Source organism: Grammomys surdaster, unplaced genomic scaffold (assembly GCF_004785775.1).
Source record: "Grammomys surdaster isolate TR1022 unplaced genomic scaffold, NIH_TR_1.0 1164, whole genome shotgun sequence".
Taxonomy (NCBI): domain Eukaryota; kingdom Metazoa; phylum Chordata; class Mammalia; order Rodentia; family Muridae; genus Grammomys; species Grammomys surdaster.
In genome coordinates this window covers 4,332,620-4,356,174 of record NW_021605583.1, presented here as the reverse complement: position 1 = coordinate 4,356,174, position 23,555 = coordinate 4,332,620, and the positions used below count along the sequence as shown (strand labels likewise).

General features: G+C 46.8%; 2 protein-coding genes across 2 annotated transcripts in view; both read left to right on the top strand.

Annotated features, from left to right (window-relative positions):
* Positions 1–1,581: 1,581 nt before the first annotated feature.
* Zpr1 (ZPR1 zinc finger) lies at positions 1,582–10,084 on the top strand. The gene is made up of 14 exons (XM_028783704.1): positions 1,582–1,767; positions 1,878–2,039; positions 2,456–2,546; positions 2,866–2,936; positions 3,970–4,056; positions 4,342–4,464; positions 4,830–4,877; positions 5,123–5,189; positions 5,477–5,547; positions 6,333–6,422; positions 7,001–7,111; positions 7,970–8,056; positions 8,218–8,283; positions 9,580–10,084. Exons 1-14 carry the CDS (start codon positions 1,597–1,599, stop codon positions 9,712–9,714), a joined length of 1,380 nt encoding a protein of 459 aa, XP_028639537.1. The 5' UTR covers positions 1,582–1,596; the 3' UTR covers positions 9,715–10,084.
* A 1,609-nt stretch (positions 10,085–11,693) lies between these two features.
* Bud13 (BUD13 homolog) overlaps positions 11,694–23,555 on the top strand; it is a 37,873-nt gene continuing 26,011 nt past the window's right edge. The window contains exons 1-6 of the mRNA XM_028783669.1: positions 11,694–11,848; positions 14,335–14,425; positions 14,812–14,896; positions 15,664–16,473; positions 17,988–18,205; positions 20,992–21,188. Coding sequence (XP_028639502.1) covers positions 11,706–11,848; positions 14,335–14,425; positions 14,812–14,896; positions 15,664–16,473; positions 17,988–18,205; positions 20,992–21,188 — 1,544 coding nt within the window. The 5' untranslated portion in view covers positions 11,694–11,705. The remainder of the gene's footprint in view (positions 11,849–14,334; positions 14,426–14,811; positions 14,897–15,663; positions 16,474–17,987; positions 18,206–20,991; positions 21,189–23,555) is intronic.

Genomic DNA, 23,555 nt, shown 5'->3' with positions numbered 1-23,555 from the left:
GTGTGTACGTCCCTGGCGGTGGTCCTGCTGCTGGGTCAGTGATGGGATGGGGCAGAGCCCCTATTTCCTTAGAGAACTCTGAACCCAAAGAGGGAACTGAACCACCCACATGGTGAGGGCTTCTGAAAACCCTGTGCAGAGCAAACTGTTGCCCTCCTCCTCGTACAGTCGCTACCTCCTGACCCTCAGGGTGGCGCTGACTTTTGGTTGGAATGAAATAGATGCTCGTGATGGAACCTTGTTGGTCTGACGTGATTCTCATTGGACTATGTCTGAGAGCAATCGCCTTCCTCCCTCTGCCCCAGAACACACCCACCATCCACTCACACCCCTTGCTCGCTTGTTCTGTCTCTTTTCCACTCCTGGTCCACTGTGGGTGAGTTCTGATGTAGGACTCCTGGCTAGGCAATGGCTGGCACATTTGTGGTGTGTGTGTAGAGGGGTAGGCTGTCTTGTGTGTCTATGCATCACAGGACAGCATGTACACTGTCACTGAAGACGTATGCCCTGCTCACCTGAAATCCCTGAGGGATCCTCTCACCCATGGTCCTGTGTTCCAGATTCTTCATGCCTTCTGGACCCTCTTCTTGGGATGGATAAAATCCTCCCCCCCCACCTCCCTCTGAGACAGGTCTCACTATGTTGTATTTGCTAGCCTGGAGCATATTAAGTAGATCAGGTTAGCCTCAAATTTATAGAGATCTGCTTGCCTCTGTCTTCTAAGTGCTAGGATTAACAACATGCTCAGAGACCTAAAAACTCTCAACCCTCTTTCGTATACACACTCAGATATCAAAGATCACCGGGGACCAGTGATGACACAGGACGGGGGGTGGGGGAAGGAGAGCACACACGCCTCTTTCTATACTTCTTTGCTTTGTCTAGCACCCTTTTTTCCCAGCTCAGCCTGCCCTGCACAAGATTCTTGATACCTCCCCACTACAGACCCTTATGAAGCTGGGCACCACGTAACCACACACTTGTTATCCTCGACATTGGAGATATAGCCAGTTTCAGCCACGGAACTGGGTTGTGGTCCAACACGTGGAGAGAAGTCCTAGAAAGGAAACTTGAAAGAAACCGATTAAGTAGGGGGTTTTGTTAGGAAACAAGATAAGTCAATGAATGCGGTGCGAATAAATAAGTAGTAACAGGGCAGTGTATTTAGAGTTAGGGGCGGTGCTTAAGAGGACCGAAATGAGCTGGGGGAAGAGAGAGGCAGGGAGGGGAGACGCTAGGAAACTGGAGCAGGGACCCAGGCAAGGTCTGGCCACAGTTTTGAGGGCACAGCCTAAGGGATTCCAAGGCAAGCCTGTACCCTTGTCCTCGGGCATTTTACATAGACCTGGGGACAAAGAGGCTACCCGTGTGGAGGAGCCACAATTAGCAAGCTAAGCACCGAATTGGATCAGAGTAGCGCCGTCTTATCTAGCTACGGAAGTGCAGTCCAGGAACCGGAAGTCTTTGTCAGAGACTGACCCAGGAAGCGCAGGGTCTGCGGCCTCTTTAAGAAGGGGCGGGAAACAGCGGCTGGAGGAAGTGAGGCCGCGGGCTCCGCGGAAGCCGGAAGTTACCGTCTGAGCTGCGCGTGGGACAATGTCTGCCAGCGGGGCTGTGCAGCCCGGACCCCCGGGAGCTGCCGTCGGGCCCTCGCCCGCTGCGGCTGGGTCACCAGCCACCGGGCCTTTGTTCCGGCCCCTCAGCGCCGAGGATGAGGAGCAGCAGCCCACCGAGATCGAGTCACTGTGCATGAACTGTTACCGGAACGTGAGTCTGAGGCAGGGGGACCACCCAGCCTTGCACCCAGAGGCAGCTCTGGAGTACAGGGCGTAAACAAGGTGAAGTTTTTCTCCCCAACGGTGCTTCTGCTTCCTTAGGGCACGACGCGACTTCTGCTCACCAAGATCCCCTTCTTTAGAGAAATAATCGTGAGCTCCTTTTCCTGCGAGCACTGTGGCTGGAACAACACCGAGATCCAATCAGCAGGCAGGATCCAGGACCAGGGAGTGCGCTACACCTTGACCGTGAGGAGCCAAGAGGTGAGTGTAGACCAGAGAAGGTACCCCACAGTTTCAGAGAGAGCATTGGAGGCCAGTGTCACTAACTCTGGTTCAGACCAGCGGACCTTCATCAGACCTTTACCAAGCCCTTAGTGCCCTCCTTTGGCAGTGGTGTTGGTGGTGCTGGCCTCTGCTTGGCTGCTTTGAGTGGTGAACGTGCTTTGTGAATTTTGTGGGAGCGATGGAATGAAAGAGCTGGACTTTATGGGTGGTGTACTTACCTTCTGGGTAGTCAGGCTGACACCATGTGTACTATCTTGAAGTAGTTTGGACTTTTCTGAATGGAAGGCCAGAAGAAGAAACTTCTGGGTTGGCTTCTGATGGAGAGATGGTCTGGTTATTTCCAGCTGTATATTGCCGACCTCTTTTGGTAGAATGCCTTTCTTTCTGTCTAGGACATGAACAGAGAAGTAGTGAAGACAGACTCGGCCACCACAAGGATCCCAGAGCTGGATTTTGAAATTCCAGCTTTCAGCCAGAAGGGAGGTGAGTTTTAAAATCAGGTGTGTGAGCTGTTCACACCTTGATGAAATGTTTCCCTTTTTCTTGCAAAGCCTGGTGTCGGGCAGGCCTAGTGGCTTGTGCCTGGTCATGTAGTTATGGTGGATTTTCGTGCTTTAATGTGAATAGAAAGTTACAGTAAAATCTCTTGAGAGTCCCAGTAGTAAGGCAGGCCATGGTGTGCTTAGTTTGCAACTTTATAGATGAGGAAAAGGCGGCCTGCAGAGTTCAGGTAACTTGCTGAGGGCTACGCAGACAAGTGATAGCCTGCTTGCACTCACTTGTTTTATGTTTCATTCACAAGCTCTGACCACGGTTGAAGGACTCATCAGCCGCGCAATCTCTGGCCTGGAACAGGACCAGCCCACACGACGGGTGAGCAGGGACGAGCAGAGATCTTTATCAGATTGTAGCAACTCAAGAGATCCTTAAAGTTTGTGCCGAAATAGAGTCAGATTTCTGTGTCGTTGAAGTGTAGCAGATCAAATGTTGGGGAACCTTTTTTTTTTTTTTTTTTTTTTTTCATTTTTTGAGACAGAGTTTCTCTGTATAGCCCTGGCTGTCCTGGAACTCACTCTGTAGACCAGGCTGGCCTCGAACTCAGAAATCCTCCTGCCTCTGCCTCCCAAGTGCTGGGGTTAAAGGTGTGTGCCACCACCACCCGGCATTGGGGAACCTTTTGACAAAGCACATAAAGGAGCCAGTTCTCCGTGTTGTCCTGTCCCGTCCCGTGTTGTGATGTGTCCCCACCCCCCTGTATACTCATGTTTCACTTCAGATAATGTAAAATTACTTTCCTGAGTATTCTTTTATATCTATACTTATTACTATAAAAATAATGTAATTGCACATGCTGTCATCCGTCTCTAACTGGCTAGAGAGGTATAACAGAATTTTGGATTTCTGAAGGAATTTATTTTTAATTGTTTGTTATGTGCCTGTGTGTGGGTGTGATGTATATGTGATGGTAGTTACCTTTTTTTTTTTTTTTTTTGGTTTTTTGAGACAGGGTTTCTCTGTGTAGTCCTGGCTGTCCTGGAACTCACTCTGTAGACCAGGCTGGCCTCGAACTCAGAAATCCGCCTGCCTTTGCCTCCCAAGTGCTGGGATTAAAGGCGTGTGCCACCACCGCCCAGCGGTAGTTACCTTTGTAGGCCAGAAGCAACAGCTCCCCATGGAGACAGTTACGGTGCAGTGGGAGAATAAATAAGAAAATAAGCCTCACCTCCTACCCCAGCACCATTTATAAACTTCAGATATGCTTCTTGTGTCTTGACTGTGAAATTGGGGTCCCTGTGCTCCCAGTCTAAGATGGATGTTAAGGATCTGACAAAAGGGCTGCAGCAGTCGGAGGGTTGGGGCGTGAGGTGTACTGCCAAGTCCACACCTTTCATTCTGTTCCTGGCAGGCAACGGAAGGTGCCATAGCAGAAAGAATTGATGAGTTCATCGGTAAACTGAAAGACCTAAAGCAAATGGCCTCCCCTTTCACGCTGGTAAGTACTGAGCGACTGCAGCCGCTTTCAGTGTAAGGAGGGAGGGCAGGGTCCATTGACTCTGACTGATGCCTGTAACCACAGAGCTTGGCAAGCCGAGGCAAGAAGAGCAGGAGTTTGGACTCATCCTTGACTTCATAGCACGTTATAGGCCCAGCTGGGCTATGCTGAAGCCCAACCTCAAAATACTAAAACCTGACGAGGACTTTTCTAGCATGGTCCAGTGCTGGGTGGAGGCTGTACATGGTTTGTTTTGCTCTTACCTGCTCTTCTCTTACCTGTTAGATTATCGATGATCCCTCGGGAAACAGCTTTGTAGAAAACCCACATGCTCCCCAGAAAGATAATGCCTTGGTGATCACGTACTATGACCGGACCCCACAGCAAGCTGAGACGCTGGGCCTCCAAGTAAGTGGACTGACCAAGTCAGGGGGATGCTTCGGAGTTGTCCTGTGTTCTGGGTTCCCTGGAGTCACTAAAGTCACTTTGCTGTTGCTGCCACCACCACTCAGTGCATCCTGTCATGGCCTTTCATCACACTCACGTTATGAATCGTGGTGAGCGTCACATGGCAGGTGTCAGTCACAGGAACCCATCCTTGAGCCCTCTCTTCCCCTTGACTGGGGATTTGCTTTGGCTTCTCTATCCGTCCATCCTGTGAGTTGGCACCTTATAGGGAGCAGAGGTGTTCTCTCCTTCTTTAAGTAGGGCAGGGTCTACTGTGGGCTGAGGTCTGTCTGCCAACACTGGGGTTTGTGCCTCTGTTCTTTTAGGCAGAAGCACCAGAAGAGAAGATGGAAGAGGAAGACCTTAGAAACGAAGTGCGTGGCGTTGGCTTCCTTTGAAAACGTAGTGGAGTTGTGGGTTGAGACTGACAAATGCCCAGTGTGTCACTGTCACAACTCACGTGGGTGGCCCCCAGCAGAGTGCCTTCAGCTTTAATGGTTGGAGGTGCTCAGTCTGTTCCCTGTGTCACTGTCACAACTCACATGGGTGGCCCCCAGTGGAATGTCTTCAGCTTCAATGGGTTGGGGTGCTCAGTCTGTTCCCCCATATTACGTTCTAGGTGCTCCAGTTCAACACAAACTGCCCAGAGTGCAATGCTCCAGCTCAGACCAACATGAAGCTTGTCCGTATCTTTCATCAAGCAGTTGGGTCGCTCTTCAGCTGACTCAGGACATTGTATTAAAGACGGGAGCCTTCCCTTCAGGGAAAGCCAGTGCCTGATCCTCGGTGGTGAGGATGAGCCTTTGAGACTACATACTGCATTCCCTTCTGTGTGTGGCCAGGTCTTCATGTTTGTGAACACAAGACCTGTTTATTGTAGTCTTGGGTCCGGCATCTGTTTGCGTGGGACTTGGCAGAGGGAGGGGTTTTGCTCTCTTTGAAGCAGATGGACTTCTTTAACTCCATCTTCCAGAAATCCCCCACTTTAAAGAGGTTATCATCATGGCCACCAACTGTGAGAATTGTGGGCATCGGACTAATGAGGTGGGTGGGCTCCATTGCTGAGGAAAAAGACTGGCAGAGGGACAACACCTTTGTAGCAATCCCCTAGCTTCCAAGACCTACTTGAGGATGGGCATAAGCTGTAATTGGGTCTTTTGGGGACTTAGCGTTGGGGAGGAGCCACTGAAGGAGCTGAGGATTAGCCGAAGAGAAGCTGGAAATACCATAGATTGCAAGATGGATGGGAAACTGACCCTGTGGAAGGGCTGTGGTTGCTCAGAGGGCTGGAGGTTGGACTCAGTGAAGAACTCAAGGGAGCTGTTGGGAATCGATTTGCTGGCTGCTGTGGAGGTTGTAGGCCCTCCTTCCTAAAGTGTATTGAGCATAAGCTGATTAAACTTTTGGTGGGGGAAACAATGGACAGCAAACCTGAGGCCTCATGCAGACTAGGCAACCACACTATTAGTGAGCTACGTCCCAGCCCTGATTGAATTCTATGACTATGACAGTGAATGCAATGACAGACCGAAATGCTTACAAGTCTCTTTCATCCCCTGACAGTCTCAGGTTTTTCTTTTTTTCTTTTCTTTTTTTAAAGGTATATTCAGGGGTTCTTGGCAATTCAGTCTCAATTTGGCATGCTACCAGGGCCGAGCACAGTGTTCCTGTGGACTCTTGATGGTTTTTGTTTCCATCACTGCTGCCCTTGCTAGATTACAAGGCTGCCATGGGAAGTTAGTGGGAACGTACATAAAGACAAGGACTTTGTGGCACCGGGTGAAGCTTGGGGCCTTCTCTGGTGCTGTCCCTGACCATCATTTCTACAGGTGAAGTCCGGAGGAGCTGTAGAACCTTTGGGTACCAGAATCACCCTCCACATCACAGATCCCTCAGACATGACCAGAGATCTCCTCAAGGTAGCAGCCTTCTTGGAAAATAGCCGTCATCATACTCCAGCTGCTTCTGTCTCAAGAAAACGAACATTTTAGTGTTTAAGAACACAAAACCCCATAACCCCATAACTTCCCTGGGCTTGAGTGACCCTCCGTAGGCTTTCTCCATGATTGGGACTACAGACTCAGGAGGTGGCCCCCCAATCTTTCTGAGCAATGACTTGGCTGCTTTTTAGTTTCCATTGGTTTCCATATGGGCTCTTCTCTGACCCTAATGACAAGGTAGTTTGTAGGTGTGACCTAGTTTCAGTTTATTATGCTAGCTTCGTGTTGGTTCAGATGGGGGAGTGAGTCCCTGGCTTTTAGCCAGGTATTGAGAGTAAACTAGCATTCTAACTTTGTCCTCAAACTGTCACTGGTTTATTAATTTGGTTGGCTTTCTTGGTTCCTAGTTTAAATCAGTTTGTCTCTCTGTATGTCTGTCCATCTGTTTGGTGCTATGGATTGAACCTGGGACCTCTCTAATACTAGACAAGGGCACTTGGATGAAACTACGCTGCCATCCTGTGATTTAATCCTTAATTTGACCTATTGTTTTACAGTCTGAGACCTGTAGTGTGGAAATCCCAGAGCTCGAGTTTGAACTGGGAATGGCTGTACTTGGGGGCAAGTTCACCACTCTAGAAGGACTGCTGAAAGACATCCGAGAATTGGTGAGTGTAGACTGTGGAACATAGCTTCTGTTAGCAGTGTGGCACGGAAAAGCATGGTCTCTCCAGGTACCATGACGTATGCCTATACTTCCAGCAGTTGAGAACCTGAGGCAAGAAGACAGGATTTGAGGCTAACCTGAGGCCCCGTCTCAAATGCCCCTACCAAAAAAAAATTCTGTTTTGTTGTTTATAGCTGGGGTTTCTTTGCCTTAAAGGCGGTTCAAGAGATTTAAGCATGGATTATGAAGAGAAGTTAGTTTGTTATAGGAATTTTTAATGGAAATTCTCAAGGCTAACAATGGGACAGTATAGCTATTGTTTCATCCGAAGTCATTTTTCTCATTACAAAATTTGGCATCTATCATGAATATGTGAAGACTTAACTTGTCGGTATTTTCTAAACAGTAGTGTATAACTGTATTAGATCTTATAAGTGTATTTATTTTATTTATTTGAGAGATGGCTTTGCCATGTAGTTGAGACTAGCCTTGATGTCACTGTCCCCCTGCCTCAGCCTTCCAATGCTGGCACTACAGGCCAACGTGTAATCATGCCTGGCTTCTCTTTGTAAACTGTATATTGTATTTCTTTTCCCGATTAGGATTAGGTACTGTAAGAACTCTTGTGGATTCCATTTCCTATTGCCAGTTTCCTTCTTGGCAAAGCAGTCTCACAGACATCTTCTCCTGTCTTGTTCTCTGCCACCTTCCTCCCCTCCCCTAAGTCAGCAAGGCATTGTGGGAAATGGAGACCAGGCTTCTCCTACTGGGCACCCACTGCTCCCCACCGCTGGTTTGTGGTTGAGTGTAATGACCCATACAGTCGGTGTTGTAGTAATCCAGTTGTCGTGTGCTACAGGTAACCAAGAACCCATTCACACTGGGTGACAGCTCTAATCCTGACCAGTCAGAGAAACTGCAGGAGTTTAGCCAGAAGTTGGGCCAGGTAAGAGGACCCGGGCCATTTCTGTAATCCTGATTTCCCTGTTCTTTAAACTTTTGGGAACTGCACCTTGTAAGCTGGACTGGCTCTTATCTGGCAGCCATAGCCTCTTCCTTCTAGGATCTTTGTAAGAGTTACCTGCTAAGTCCTCCTGTCTCCTATAGATCATCGAGGGCAAGATGAAGGCCCACTTTATCATGAATGACCCAGCAGGAAACAGTTACCTGCAGGTAAGTTAGGCCTTCCTGGTGGTTCTACAGAGATGTAGTTTCTGAACTTCATAGATTTGCATGATAGCCCTTAACAAGGAAAGCCTGGCTTCTAAGTCTTCAGTTGGGATTCTGGGCAGGACTGGTAAGGAAGAAAGGGGAAGGTGGTGGTACTGGGATTTCAAGTGTGTGTAACAAAAGGTAAACAGGCCAGATCTAGTGCAGGCCTGCACTCTTAGGTACTCAGGAGGCCATGAAGATGGAAAGGTCAAGACCAGCCTGTGCAATTTATTGAGACTCTGTGTTAGGATAAACTAACGTGAAGAAAAGGCAAGGAGTTAAGTGTCTCTCTCCCTGGCTAGCGTGCTCCGCGCCCTAGGTTCAGAGCGGATACACAGGAAGGGAGGGTCTTTTCTTCCTGGGTCTGCTGTCTTGTTCTTATTCTTATCCTCCTCAGCAGTGGGGTTCCCATTCTGCATCTCTGACTGAAGTGAGGAGTAATGGGGACCTGTCAGAGGTCAGGACAGGAAAGCCAAGAGGTGCCAAGCTGTCTGGGCAAGCAAGCATATGGCAATTGATATATAGAGAACTACAGCAAACTTTTGTTGTTGGTTGTGGTGTTGGGTTCGAACCTGGGGCCCCATCCTTACTTTAGTATTAATGGGTGTTGATGGGCCTGGCCAAACTGGCCTAAGTTATTTATATCATTAAGACTGTTGTTAGCCAGGCAGTGGTGGCGCACGCCTTTAATCCCAGCACTTGGGAGGCAGAGGCAGGTGGATTTCTAGCTCGAGGCCAGCCTGGTCTACAGACTGAGTTCCAGGACAGCCCAGGCTATACAGAGAAACCTTGTCGCAAAAAACAAAACAAAACAAAACAAAAAAAAAAAAAAAAAAGACTGTTGTATTTTCCCCCCGCCCACCTTTTTTTTCTTTTTCTTTCTTTCTTTCTTTTTTTTTTTTTGAGACAAGCCTTTGTTATGTAGCCTGACGGGCTTTAAATTTATAATCTTTCTGCCTCAGTCTCCAGAGTGCTGGGATTATAAGCAATCACCAGCTTTGGCTACATTTTTTTATAGGAAGTCCCATGTATAAAAATACTTAGAACTGGAGGATTAAACAGTTGTATACCATGTACAGGGGCTTGGGTTTGATACCAACACACACACACACACACACACACACACTTTTGCAGACTGTGTAGCCATGGGCTCTAGAGACCCTACAAATCCTGTGCATTTCTTAGGAGATTCGGAATTAGCAGTGGGAGGGGACGGCGGGACGCACAGGCTCTGATTGGCTGCCCTTGGCCCTGCAGAATGTGTACGCACCTGAAGAGGATCCGGAGATGAAGGTGGAGCGGTACAAGCGCACCTTTGACCAGAATGAGGAGCTTGGCCTCAACGACATGAAGACAGAGGGCTACGAGGCAGGCCTGGCCCCACAGCGGTAGCAGTGGGCGGCTCACAGGCCAGCTGCAGTGCCACTCACGCTGCAGGGTTACTTGTTACTGTTGGAAACGATGAGTGAAATCTAAGCAGCAGACAATGCAGCTGCGGGCCTACTGTGCTCCTCAACCTTCTTTTGGAGGTTTTAAGTCGGTGTGAGAGGAACCCCAGAAACACCATGCGGTCTGCCATCACCTTTTGCCTGTCAACTCTCTGGCCTCCAGTGCCGAACCTTTGAAGCCTGGGGAAGTGAAATACAAGTTTGACCTCGCTTTAGGCATATGAAGTACTGACTTTCAGCAGGGAAGAATAATGGAGGGGCCTTGCAGACACAGGTGAAGAAGCTTACATTAAAGTGATGGCTTTTAAACGATACTTGTCTCTGTGTTTATGTCCATACTGAATACCATGGTGTTAGAGTCCAGCTGCCTAAGCTGGGTCACATGGAGTCACACCTGCAGCCCCAGCACTGAGGAGACTGAGGATAGCTTGGGCCCTGTAGTGAGATTCTGTCTTCATGAAAAGAAAGTAGGAAGAGAAAAAAAATTTAGTTTCCCCAACAAATCTTTCGTCAAGTGGCTGCTGTCACTGAGCTGTCAGAGGCAGCAGCATCTCATTCACTCCAACGATAGACCATCCTGTCTGCTTTGAGCCTGGTACACTTGTGTGGCATCTAGTTGTTCTCATGCAGCTTAGTCTGGAAAGCAGGGTGGCACGTACCTTTAATCCCAGAACAGGCAGGTGGGTCTCTGAGTTTGAGGCCAGCCTGGTCTAAGAGCCAGTTCCAGGACAGCCTGGACTACACAGAGAATCCTTGTCTCAAGGCAGAACAAATTCAAATTGGATAACCTGTACCATCCTTGGTTGGCCTCTGTTAGCAAAAATCAGAGCCAGGCAGTAGGAAGATGTATGGGTTCCTGTACTTATCCAAACTCTTATCTTTAAAGGAGGCTAATAAAACCGAAAACTAGGGGCTGGAGAGATGGCTCAGCAGTTAAGAGCACCAACTACTCTTCGAGAGAGGTCCTGAGTTCAATTCCCAGCAAGGCTCACAGCCATCTGTAATGGGATCCAATGCCCTCTTCTGATGTGTCTGAAGAGAGTGACAGTATACTCATATACATAAAATAAATAAAAGAAGAGGAAACAATTGTGAGGGTTAGGTGGGGAGTCACAAAACACTAAAGTCTTTATAGAAGAAATGCTAGACTCCAACTAGCTTTCTTTTCTTTGCCAAACTGACAACAAATCTGTGTCATTTTCTTTTTTCTTTTTTTTTTTTTTCTTTTTGGTTTTTCGAGACAGGTTTTCTCTGTATAGCCTGGGCTGTCCTGGAACTCACTCTATAGACCAGGCTAGCCTCGAACTCAGAAATCTGCCTGCCTCTGCCTTCCAAGTGCTGGGATTAAAGGCGTGCACCACCGCTGCCCATGTCATTTTCTTGAGAGACAATAGATACCATAGTGAGGAGGTCAATACAGGTTTGATAAAACCTATCACATTTTCATAGTCACAATACTAGGATGGGGTTTGACTTTCCTTAAAAGCCTGTTCCAACAAACTTCCCACCAAAAGGGGAAATAAAGTGATTGAATTAAACTAATAAACTGGATACTATGAAATGTTTGGCACAATAGAAAATGCTGTTTAAGATTTGCTCTTCGTGGTACAGCTATGATAGGTCTCACATTCATACAGGTGTTCCTCCTTACTTTGGCCCTGACGCCGCCAGGGCAGGATCTTGTTACATCGGCCTGTGGCTTCTCAGCTGGGACAATGTGGGTTGCAGGCTGTCATACGGATGCCTCATCACAGGAAAACACAACCAGCCCCAGATGCATGCACGCTAGCTACCCTTGAGCCTGCCTAGGCTCACGCCTATCAGCTCAGCGGTACAAAAGTCCCAGTCCTAAGGCTTCCGCTTTTGGCTCCACCCCTACCGTTTCTCGTTGAAGAATTTTGTCCCTCTCGCCGAGCCGCTGCCTTCGCCGCTGCCATGGCGGCAGCTCCGCCGGTCTCCAAGGCTGAGTATCTGAAACGTTACTTGTCTGGGGCAGATGCTGGCTTGGAAGGAGGTCCAGAGTCCGGTCGCAAGCGGCGCAAAAAACGGCCGAAGCCGGGAGGCGCTGGCGGCAAGGGGTGAGTGGACCGGTGGGGTGTCACGCTACCCGGTTGCGCCCTCGGCCGCAGCTCTTCCTCGTCCTGGCCCGCGCGGTGCTCCGAGCGCTGCCGACCCCAGCCCGACCCCGGTGCTCCGAGCGCTGCCGACCCCAGCCCGACCCCAGCCCGACCCCAGGCCCCACTCCACTTTCCCGGGGCGGGCTTGTAGCCGCCACTGGCAGCTCAGACCTCATCCTCTGGAGCAGCGTCTTCCTTGTGTTAAAGGCAGCTAGAACTCACTTTCTCCCCACGTTTGTAGCCTTAGGTCGTTCCGTGTACAGATTGAAAGTTGGGCCCCGAGAATAGCAGAGCTAATTCAAAACCCTTTTCTTTCTTACTTTATTTCTCTTTCTCTCTTTCTCTCTTTCTCCTTCCCTCCCTCCCCTCTCTTCCTCCCTTTCTTCCGTCCGTCCTTCCTTCCTTTCTTAATTTTAAGATCCAAAAGTCTCTTTCTGGAGGTTCCAAAGTACCAGGAACTGATCTGGAATCAAAAACCCGTGTCCTGTTACATCTACTAACCGTAAACAACTAACATGGGGACAGTTCACATCATGTGCCTGACCTCTTTCTAAAAAGTTTGACCATGTAACTACTTTCAGAACATTGTAACGAAGCAGCCGTTGGTTTTAAATACTATACTTCCAGGTTCTAAAGAGGTGTGCTGAGACAGAGTTCAGATGAAATACCCTTTAGTAACTTGGCCACTGGGATCTCGAAAGGTTGGGATAGGAGATCCAACATCAACCCCCAGAACAAAGGAAATTTCTATGTTTGTAGACTTTAGAGCAGCGGCCTTAAGTTTAGCAGCTTACTGAAGGTACTATTTTAGATACAAGGTTGAAACTCTGGAGGCTAATTCAATTCTTACCCACCCGGCTTGGGTCTGCTAAGAACTTATGGGTTTAAAGAGATTACTGGATAGGATGCAAATTGTGGCTCATCCTCTCTCTGGGACAGCATCATGATCTATTTTGACCTGGGTAGAATTATTCCCCCATCCCCACATTTATCTTCATTTGGAACTTGAGCATGACATTAATTTTAGATGGAATCTTCATGGTGTTATCAGTTAAGTTGAGCCTCTGTTAAGGCGAGTGCTAAATTCAGTGTGGTTGATATCCTTGGAAGAAGGGGCAATGCCATGCAGGGGGAAAAGTTGAAGCTTTGGAACAATACTGATCAGAATTAGAATCCTAGCTGGGCTGCTTTATAGCCTGAGTGGTCCAGGACAAGAGAGTTCATCTCTCCGAGACTCAAGTCCTAGTCCTTAAAGTGATCTTGCACTTTACTACTTGTCTGAAATGGTTGTGGTGATTAAAGCTGTATCATGTGCTCCCAACATTTCAAATAACCTCTCAGCAGCATAGTTTATCAGTGTGGCACACGTTTATTGGATGCACCATCTTACAGTAATTGGGGGACCAGTTCCCGGAGTCCATAGGTACTTATTAAGCTCTTTCACAAAATGATACACTATTTTCATGTAAACTAGTCACATCCTCTTTAAATCATCTCTAGATTACTTAAAAACCCACTACAACTTAGATGGTATTCATTCCAGTAGTGACATTGTACGGGCCATTGTAACCAAAGAAAATCTGTACTGTTTAATACATTGGCTATTCCTCTTTCCCCTGAGTATTTTTAATCTGTGGTTGGTTGAGTTGGCAGTTGCAGAGTCCATGGGAATGGAGGACTGAATCTCTCCTATGACAGTTGTTTGAGGAAGCCTTGATGAACAAAAAAATGTATGAGTTAGTAGGATGATGTGGTGGTAGATGTCTATAATCCCAGCACAGGGGAGGCTGGGCAGGAGGATAGAGAGCTGAGAGCTAGCTATAGGGAAACTATCTAACAACAACAACAAGGCAATAAGTAAAAGAATGCCTTAGTCCTTGGCTGTTGGAGCGTAGAATTTAATGGGAATATGGGCTTATAAATACAAAGGGAAACATTCTAAGAGTGTGTAGAAGTATTTCTACTCTGGGAGTAGGAGACAGTGAGCAAGAAAGATAGGTCCAAGGAAGTTATTCAAGGCTGGGGCCCAGAGAAAATAAGATTCATGGTTAACAGCGAGAAGAGTGAGTCTGGCAGAAGGAGGGGATTGCTGATATTGCCAGAGGTGGACAGTGATGTAGTAAATTGACAGTCCAGTACACACAGACGAACACTGAGCCATACGTTTAACTTTAAAAGCTAGTAGGGAGCCAGTGACTTGGCTTTGCACTTGACAAGCCCAACAACCTGTCAGTCCCCTGAACCCTCATGGTGAAGGGAGAGAACTGATTCCTGCAAGTTGTCCTCTGACCTCCATATGCATGTCATAGCACATACATACACCGTCACGGACACACACACACACACACACACACACACACTAAATAAATATCAAAGAACAACAGGTAAATGTATGTAGACCCGTGTCCCAGAATGAATTCCTTTTTGAGTCTTTTATTCTCGTCTAGAATGCGGATTGTTGATGATGATGTGGGTTGGGCAGCTATCTCTACCGCTAAGCTGGAGAAGGAGGAGGAAGAGGATGGAGATTTGCCTGTGGTATGTATCTTGTGGAGACTCTTGTCAGAACTTTGAAATGATCCAAGCTTTTCAGCCTTGATGCTGAGCAAGGGGAGAGGTGACACTCAGAGAGCTGTGTGGTACTGTTTTCTTCTATGGTGCTTATACAAATGCTCCCAACTTAATGTTCTGACTGTGCAGTGGTATGGACATGATACATTTTCAGCAGAAAATGGTTTTGATCTTCCGGCTAGCACTGTTTGCTATGATATTCTTCTCATGATGGGCGGTGGAAGTCAGTCATGCGATCACAAGGAGAAGCAGGCAATTCTCTGCATGTAAGCTATGGCTTTAGGCTCTTGAGACAAGTGCTCCTTGGCTGGGTTCTGTGGGTTTTCCTTACTGTAATGCCCCTACTCCTGCAGGTGGCTGAGTTTGTGGATGAGCGTCCAGAAGAGGTAAAGCAGATGGAAGCCTTCCGCTCCAGTGCCAAGTGGAAGCTTCTGGGAGGTGAGTGTTGGCAGCAAACACAACTATATGTCTCACTTCCAGGGTAGGTCCCTTCTGCTTCCTTGCCTTAGAGGAATGCATGGTTTGTTTTGTGTCAGTGATGATGAAAAACATGGTGGGAAAAAGATGTCAGGACTTCAGAAGAAGGGCATGGAACATTAGAAGCTGACTTGTCAGAGCATGGAGCCCAGGTTTCCCACAGTTGTAGAATGAAACAGCCCCCCGTAGCCAGGGTGTCTTTTACTTGTGACTATTTCTCTATTCTGACTTTCCATAAACAAGGCTTTCCCATCCCCTCCTCCTGCACTCTTTGTGTTTTCCTTTTCTTTCTTTTTTTTTTGTTTTGTTTTTTTTTGTTTTGTTTTGTTTTTCGAGACAGGGTTTCTCTGTGTAGCCCTGGCTGTCCTTGAACTCACTCTGTAGACCAGGCTGGCCTCGAACTCAGAAATTCACGTGCCTCTGCCTCCCAAGTGCTGGGATTAAAGGCATGCACCACCACTGCCCGGCGTGTGCCACCACTGCCTGGCTTCCTTTTCTTTCTTATTTTCTTTTTTTAAACCTTTGACACAAAGTCTCAATATATAGTCCAGGCCACTGTGAGTGGATCTTACTTCTTGAGATCTATTTAACTACAAAATATTCCTGGTGTTTGCTCATTTCTCATACATAGGTGATAAAGGAATTGTCTCCTAAGTGGGGCTTGTTACCCTCTGTGCCATTAGGCCAGAACACATTGTGGGACTCGTACTGTCTGCTTTTGTGTTTAGGCCACAGTAAAGATGGACATTTTCATCATGATGACCAAGATCCATCACCTCCCAGGGGGGTCCGTCATGATACTCCAGACTCTTCTCCAAGGAGGGTCCTTCATGATACCCTGGACCCATCTTCTCCCAGGAAGGCCCACCGTGATACCCCAGATCCATCTCTTCCCAGGAGGGTTCGTCATGATACCCCAGATCCATCTCCTCCCCGGAGGGTCCGTCATGATACCCCGGATCCATCTCCTCCCCGGAGGGTCCGTCATGATACCCCGGATCCATCTCCTCCCCGGAGGGTCCGTCATGATACCCCGTATCGATCTCCTCCCAGGAGAGTTCGTCATGATACCCCGGATCCATCTCCTCCCAGGAGAGTTCGTCATGACATCCCGGATCCATCTCCTCCCAGGAAGGTCCACCATAACTCAGATGCTTCTCCCCGTAGGAAGTCTCATCGTAATTCTTCAGCTGTATCTCCTAGGAGAGGCCATCATGGTTCCTCAGATACCTCTTCCCCAAGACAGGCCCACAACTACTCCCCTACTGCAGCCCAGCATAGAAGGACTCTTGACTCTTCAGGTGCACAACATCTCAGGAGGACACGTCATGATTCCCCTGATTTGGAACTGCCCAAAGCCAAAAATAGTAAAGCTGCAGAAAGACCCCCTAGCAAGACTGTATCCCAGAGTGGGGTAGGACCCTCTCACCCATCATTCTCCACGAACAGCAAGTACGAGCATGACTCTGACCTTTCTCCTCCACGGAAACGACAAGCAAAGGCCCATTTTGGGGCTAAGAAACAGCTTGATTCTAAAGGTGAGCGTAAGTCTGTGCAAAACAGGAACTTCATCCCTGTGAGTGTAAGGACGAGTTTCTTTTGGAAAGTTTTGAAAAATGAGAGATTGGACTTAGGAGAGTTGAACAATAAAAGGGTGGGGGAAGTTTGATGTCCTTTTGCTCACTCACTCTACCCATAAAAAGGCACAGATGGGTTGGGCTCAGAGGCTCAGTGGGTAAAGCAGTCTTTCTTCACCAGTGCTGGAAAAGGAGAAAACTGACTTCTGAAAGTCATTCTCTGACCTCCACTTGTGGATGCCTGCACTCATACACACATGTACACATACAATAATAATACATACAAATACACTTATGTACAGAATTGTATAGACACAAAAGTGTCACAAAATTGTGTCATTTAGACAACATCATTGCTAATATTGTAGCCAGTGTCCTTGGGTGGTTTTGGTATGCGTGTTGGGTGTAGTTGGGCCTAGCTGTGCAGAACATACTTGTTGCCTGTGTAATTTTGCCTGCTCTCTCCACTTAACAGTTTTCCCTGGGTTTTCTCTGAGGATGTTTGACAATCATCTTGTACATATACTGATGGCACAACTGTGGATTATTTCTTTTTTCTTTTTTCTTTTATTTTAGATTTATTTTGTGTATGAGTACACTATTGATCTCTTCAGATACACCAGAAGAGGGCATCAGATACCATTACAGATGGTTGTGAGCCATCATGTGGTTGCTAAGAATTGAACTCAGGACCTCTGGAAGAGCAGTCAGTGCTCTTAACTGCTGAGCCGTCTCTCCAGCCCTGGATTGTTTCTTTTCTTAGATCTCCTGGGGATTTAACTGATAGGTTCCTGGAAAACCTAGCAGTTATTTACTAGGTCAGAATGTGTAGCTGTTGCTACTACCTAGTACCTGCTATGTGGCAGCTTTTCAGGAAGTGACTGGTGACACTGTCATCTAGAACAGGCTCATGCAGGAAAAGTTTTTTACTTCATTTGTTCTAGCTACAGTTTTAATTATAAATTGAAATTACTTTGTTACTCTTGACTCTGGGGCATGGCATATACTCCAGGTCTTCCTGACTCTGTCACACTGCACAGGACCAACTCAGCTCTTCTACCAGTTCTGAAGAGGGTGGCAGAGGAAAGACAACAGTATGGACCAGTGTCTGAGATCTCATACACTTTTCAGAGTCACCAGACACTGGTGGCCAGGAAATAGAGCCCTGCCTTTGTTCTTCTCTGTGTCACTTGTGCCTGTGTTTTGGTTAGTGATGTTTTTTTCATAGGATGGCTAAGACAATGAACCCAGCTTGGTAAGTTCCTTTAAACATTCTTCTGAGATTAATTTATTCTCCCTTCCTCTCTTGTGCTGGGGACCAAAACCAAGTCTGACATACTAGGTGGGCACTTTAACTACTGAACCATCCCCATCCTTAATTCATTCTTTAATCCCTAGATTCTATTAGACACAGATTTCATAGAAGCTTTTGACCTAGGAGATATCATAGTCATTCTTTGTTCTTTTCTACTTAGGTGTCTGCCAAAAAGCATCTGATTCAGATCTTTCTCCTCCACGGAAAAAAAAAAATTCAGAGCACCAGGATTCTGATTCAGATCTGTCACCACCACGGAATAGACCAAGACACCAGAGCTCTGATTCTGACCTCTCTCCACCCCGGAGAAGACAGAGGACCAAATCTTCCGATTCTGACCTCTCTCCACCTCGAAGGAGTCCCCGACCTGGGAAGAAGGTAGGTTTCTAGGAGTTGTGTCTTTATCAGCGTGACTTTTCCCTTCTGACTTTATAGACACCATAGAGGTTCCAGCCAGAGAATGAGAAAGTGGTACAGGAAATTAGAGCTAAAAGCATTTCTGGAACTTTCTTTGAAGGAGACATGGTTGTAATTTGTCTTAGCTGAGCTTGCTGGGGATCCAGAATGTTGGAAGTTTGAAGGCTGTGCAGTTACTGCACCTAAATGGTGCTCAAAGTGTTGTAGATTTGGGATGCATTTCTGGTTTTGGATCAGGAGTGCCCAGCTGGACCAGATTGCCCAGGAGTCCCCTGCCTCTTAGAGCCTTGTAATGCCACGGTTCTCACCTCAGAGTGTCTAGAAACCCTCAGTGACTTGTCTTTGTTGTGTTCAGTATACTCCAAGGCTGGCCTTGAACTTCTGACCTATCTGCCTCTTCCCACCTGCTGATACACAGGCTGGCACCACCTGTCTTCCTAACAGTAAATTGAAGCTTGCAGATTACAGAGTACAGGTAGAAGAGCAGAATCCTGTGAAACCAATGCTAGCTTTAAATTCTACTTCTGCTACTTATGATCTGTGAGATTGGGCAAGAGACTCTATTCCTCTAAATCTCAGCTTTTTGCTTTTTAAAATGTGCATAAATGAGATCAAGGCCAGCCTGTGCTATAGGGGACTCTATCTTAAGAAAACAAAAAACAAAAACCCCCAAAAGTCTCGCAAAGTTAGTCCCTTGTATGTGCCCCATGTTTATGTTTCTATTGAAACATGTTCTGTGAGATTAGATGTTTCCCACGATATGTTGTGAGCTGTGTGGTCAATAATGAGAATATAAAACTAGAAGTTTTGGGTTTTCGTTTGGTTATAGTTGACAGTCAGGCACATGAACAGCTGTTTTCCTCCTGGCAAATGGTGTTGCTATTGCCTCTTATCTTGCACAGGCCTCACACTAGTATTTCTCTTGCACAGGCTGCAAACTTGTATTCCTCTTGTACAGACTGCATACTTGTAGTCCCGTTGCACAGATTGCACACTTGTATTCCTCTTGCACAGACTGCATGACAGCTCCTGTGCTGCCTGCAGTACTGAGCTCGGGCGTAGGCCGAGGGGATTAAAGAAAGACTCAGACTCGGGTCATCCGTTATGAGTGAATGAATGCCAATGCCTTTACTGGGCAGGTACAATATATACACCAAGTCAGGGAAGGAAAAACACAAACTCAGGAAAAAACAGGAACTCGACTGGGGGGCAATAGGATGTCAAGTGTGAATTCCCTTCCTGGGGCATCATCCTTCAACAGAATGTTTTGTTTTTAGAAAAACTGCAGAATGTTACTTTGCAGACAGGAGCACACGGAAAGTCTCAGTCAGGGTATAGCAGCCCTTCGGGGTCCTACAGTTCCCCCATTTTTATTTTATAGGCGAATAGCGTCTGTCTTAGGTCGCCTTCTGTCAATACCAATTACCCATCATTGGGAATCCCTGCCAGCCTTAGGGCCCCTGTCTAGGTAGGTAAGGACTGCAAAGGAGTTGCCCGTCATTGACTATTTTCTGTAAAGGCTGAGACAGACCTGGGCAGTAGGGTTCTTTAATGCCAGCAACATGAGCACCTGCTTAGTAATTGCCTGGGACTGGATCTGCTATCTGCAAAAGTGGCAAAGAAATATCAATCCCACTGCAGCTTTTTTCAGTAGTCCTGTTGGTGGAAACTATGACTGGCCAGGCCAAGCTATTTATCCCCACTGACATCAGAACGGGGGTGGGGGGGAGGTTCTTCACAAGGCTCCAGTAGATCTCTGCCTCGGTGAGGCTGCATAGTGACAGGGTGCACACAACACTCAGGAATCCAAACAGGACTTTCAGCATCTTTAGGAAAAACACAAACAGAACCTCTCACCCTGACTAACACAGAGTCAGAACCTTTCCATACACCTGATGACAATTCTTTCCATTTCACTAAGTCTAGTGCCTTCTGGGCTCGTTTCCAATGTCTGTCTGCTGCAGACAATGCATCCTTATCCACTAATAAAAAAATTTAAAATATATAAAATAAAGGATAATCTTGCATGAAGTGAGGTAACCCTCCCCCCGCTTTTGCTTTTTCAAAATAATTTTTCAAAGTTAAATGTGTTCTTTCTACTATAGTCTGGCCTTTAATGGCTAAGCCATCTCTCCAGCTCTGAGTTACTAGTTAAACCAACTTTCTATTATCAAAGTTGCAAATTTTTTTTTTTTGATTTGTTTTTTTCGAGACAGGGTTTCTCTGTAGACTCACTCTGTAGACCAGGCTGGCCTTGAACTCAGAAATCCGCCTGCCTCTGCCTCCCAGGTGCTGGGATTAAAGGCGTGCGCCACCACCGCCTGGCTGCAAATTTTTAATCATACCCAATAAACACTTTTTTAACATAAAACATAGAACAACAATTATTCAAACAATGAAACAAAGTCAGACAATTAACAGATCGGTGCACTAAGAACAGACAATAGACAGGGAAAGCAGAACTAAGGATTTCTCCTGTAAGAGCCAGAGAGAAAGCAGGTCATATCCCAGGAGGGCTCTGAAACAGTCTCTTCTTTCTCTGTTGCTAACACAGCCTGAGAGAGGACAACTGCTGTTCTAAAACCTTCTGTCTCTCTCATTTTCAAGGTCTAAATTTTTATCTCCTTCCTAGGAGGTGTCACACAAAGTCTGAACACTCCTGAGTTACGCTCTTTTAGTGCCTGGGAATTTACATTGGCTCAATTTTCTATTTTAGCCCATGCTTCTTCTCGCTCTTTCATTTTTAGCTTATCTTTGACTTTCTCTGCTTTGAACTGCTGGGTGTAGTCATCAAAGAGTTTCTGGTTCTCTCCATGAAGAGTTTCAGAGCATTGTATATCAAGCCGTGTATTGTCTTGTTCCAGTGGGTCTCTGAGTTGCGGTATAAGGATGGAAACATGATGGGCAGAATTCTCGCTGCACTGTCACTGATTAAACTCATGATGTACTCATTATTCCAGTGATAGAGTGCCTGCTCTGCCACCTGGAAGTGAGGGCTGGAAACACATTTGGCTGACTATTGGAAAAGAGGCTCCATAATCTTCACAAATTCTGACGGTTCAATTACATCTAAAATTTCTTCTAATTCATTTAAGAACATTACTTCTTTTGGACTGTGAGTCTTTGGCCAGTATTTGAGAAGTGCCATTACCACTGGTTCAGTGAGGGTGCTGTTCTTCTCTAAAAACTGCATGACACAGTACGCCGGCTTGGGATGGTAGACACTCAGGGACCTCACTTTGTGCAAGGGCAGCAACACCTTCAACAGGGAAATCTTGTGCTCTTCCTTTAGTGGTAAGGCAAATCCATTAACTATACTTCTCAGGATCTGTAGTAATTCTCCTATGCGATTGTGGTGCTCTGTCTCGTAGATAAACTTATGAAATATATTATTGATCTGTTTCCTGATGTAAGCATGCAGGCCTAAGAACTTCACATGGATTCTGTGCAGGGTCGTTTTTTAGAAAATCTCTCTCCTGAGGATTCTCACTGTCAAAGAGTTCTAGAAGCTGCAATACAAACTTATGATCAATGTATTTCTTTGCTATATTGGACTGGAAATCTGGGGACTCTAAAAATCTTAAGAAAAATTCATAAGCTGCGGATGAGGCCAGGCTGCTTCTAACATTGGTTCATCTCCTCCTGGGTTGAATTCTGCTCCTGAAGCATTGGAGGAAGGTGGCAAGGTTCGGAACATATTAACTGCAAACATAACGGCTTTGGGGTAAATGGGCTCTGTGATCGCGTTCCGGATGTGGGTGATATGTTCCACTGTTTCTCTTAGTGCAGCTTGCTTTACTTCTTTCCATTTCAAGTCACTCAGTAGGTCAGAAGCAAATATGACACAACACTGACGTAGCTTCTGGAGGAAAAGTTTCTCTTGACCCACAGGAGGAATATCTTGTAAAGATGGGAGTTTTTGCAGTTCTCTATTATTGCTGGCATTAACCCGTGAAGAGTTCTGCCATCTGTCTTTCTTCACAGGGATGACGATTGGCTGAGGGACTGGTACTTCTGTTAAAGTAGATGTCAGAGACTGGACAGCTCCGAGGCTGTTTTCCTGCTGGCTATCTCTGCCTCTGCTGTATATTGTCTTTCTTTTGAACCTTTTCCACTTTTCACCAGTTTTGGTGGTTCTCTCTCTTTCTTGTTTTTATCCGGCATGGCTGGTGCGGACCGTGGCCTATGCAGCTTCTGCAGCCACCCGCTGCTATTGCTGCTGTAGCAGCAGAAATGCCCCTGTCCTGGCTGTCGTCGTGCTGTCCCAGCTGCCACTGCTGCCACCTGGGGACTGACTTGCTTGTCCACTCTCGCTTCCCCTTTCCCCTTGTAATTCTTCAATTTTTGTTTTCATGATTTTTCTCCCTCATCCCCAGACCTGGAGCTATTCTCCACCTCATGCAAGGGTTTCTTAGTTGCATCATCCTGTGCCACTACTCGTAGGGAGGAACTCCTAGTCCCATGGTGCAATCAAAATGACCAAACTCACACAGTGCTATTTACTACTTTCAGTTTGATCCCACACCACTTCTCCAATACATTCCACTCACTGAGCCGGCTGGCCAGCTTCTTTTAGGAAGGATCCGGTCAGGTTCTCCTCACTTTCCAAAGACCTCCACTTGACAACTCGGGCGGGCAGTACCGAGCTCGGGCTTAGACCTAAGGGATTACAGAAAGACTCAGACTCGGGTCATCCGTTATGAGAGAATGCCAATGCCTTTACAGGGCAGGTACAATATATACACAAAGTCAGGGAAGGAAAAACACAAACCTCAGGAAAAAACAGGAACTCAACTGGGAGGCAATAGGATGTCAAGTGTGAATTCCCTTCCTGGGGCATCATCCTTCAACAGAATGTTTTGTTTTTAGAAAAACTGCAGAATGTTACTTTGCAGACAGCTGCACATGGAAAGTCTCATCCAAGGCATAGCAGCCCTTCAGGGACATAAACTGCACACATGTATTCCTTTTGCACAGGCTGCAAACTTGTATTCCCCTTGCACAGACTGCACACTTGTATTCCCCTTCAATAGACTGCACACTGGTATTACTCTTGCACAGGTTGCACACTGGTATTCCCTGTGAACAGGCCACACACTTGTATTCCCATGCACAGACTGCACACTTATATTGCTCTTGAACACACTGCACATTTGTATTCCTCTGGCACAGGCTTCACACTTGGATTCCCTTTGCACAGACTACACACTTGTATTCACATTGACAAACTACACACTTGTATTCCTCTTGGATAGACTGAACACTTGTATTCCCCGTGCACAGACTGCACATTTGTATTCCACTTGGACTG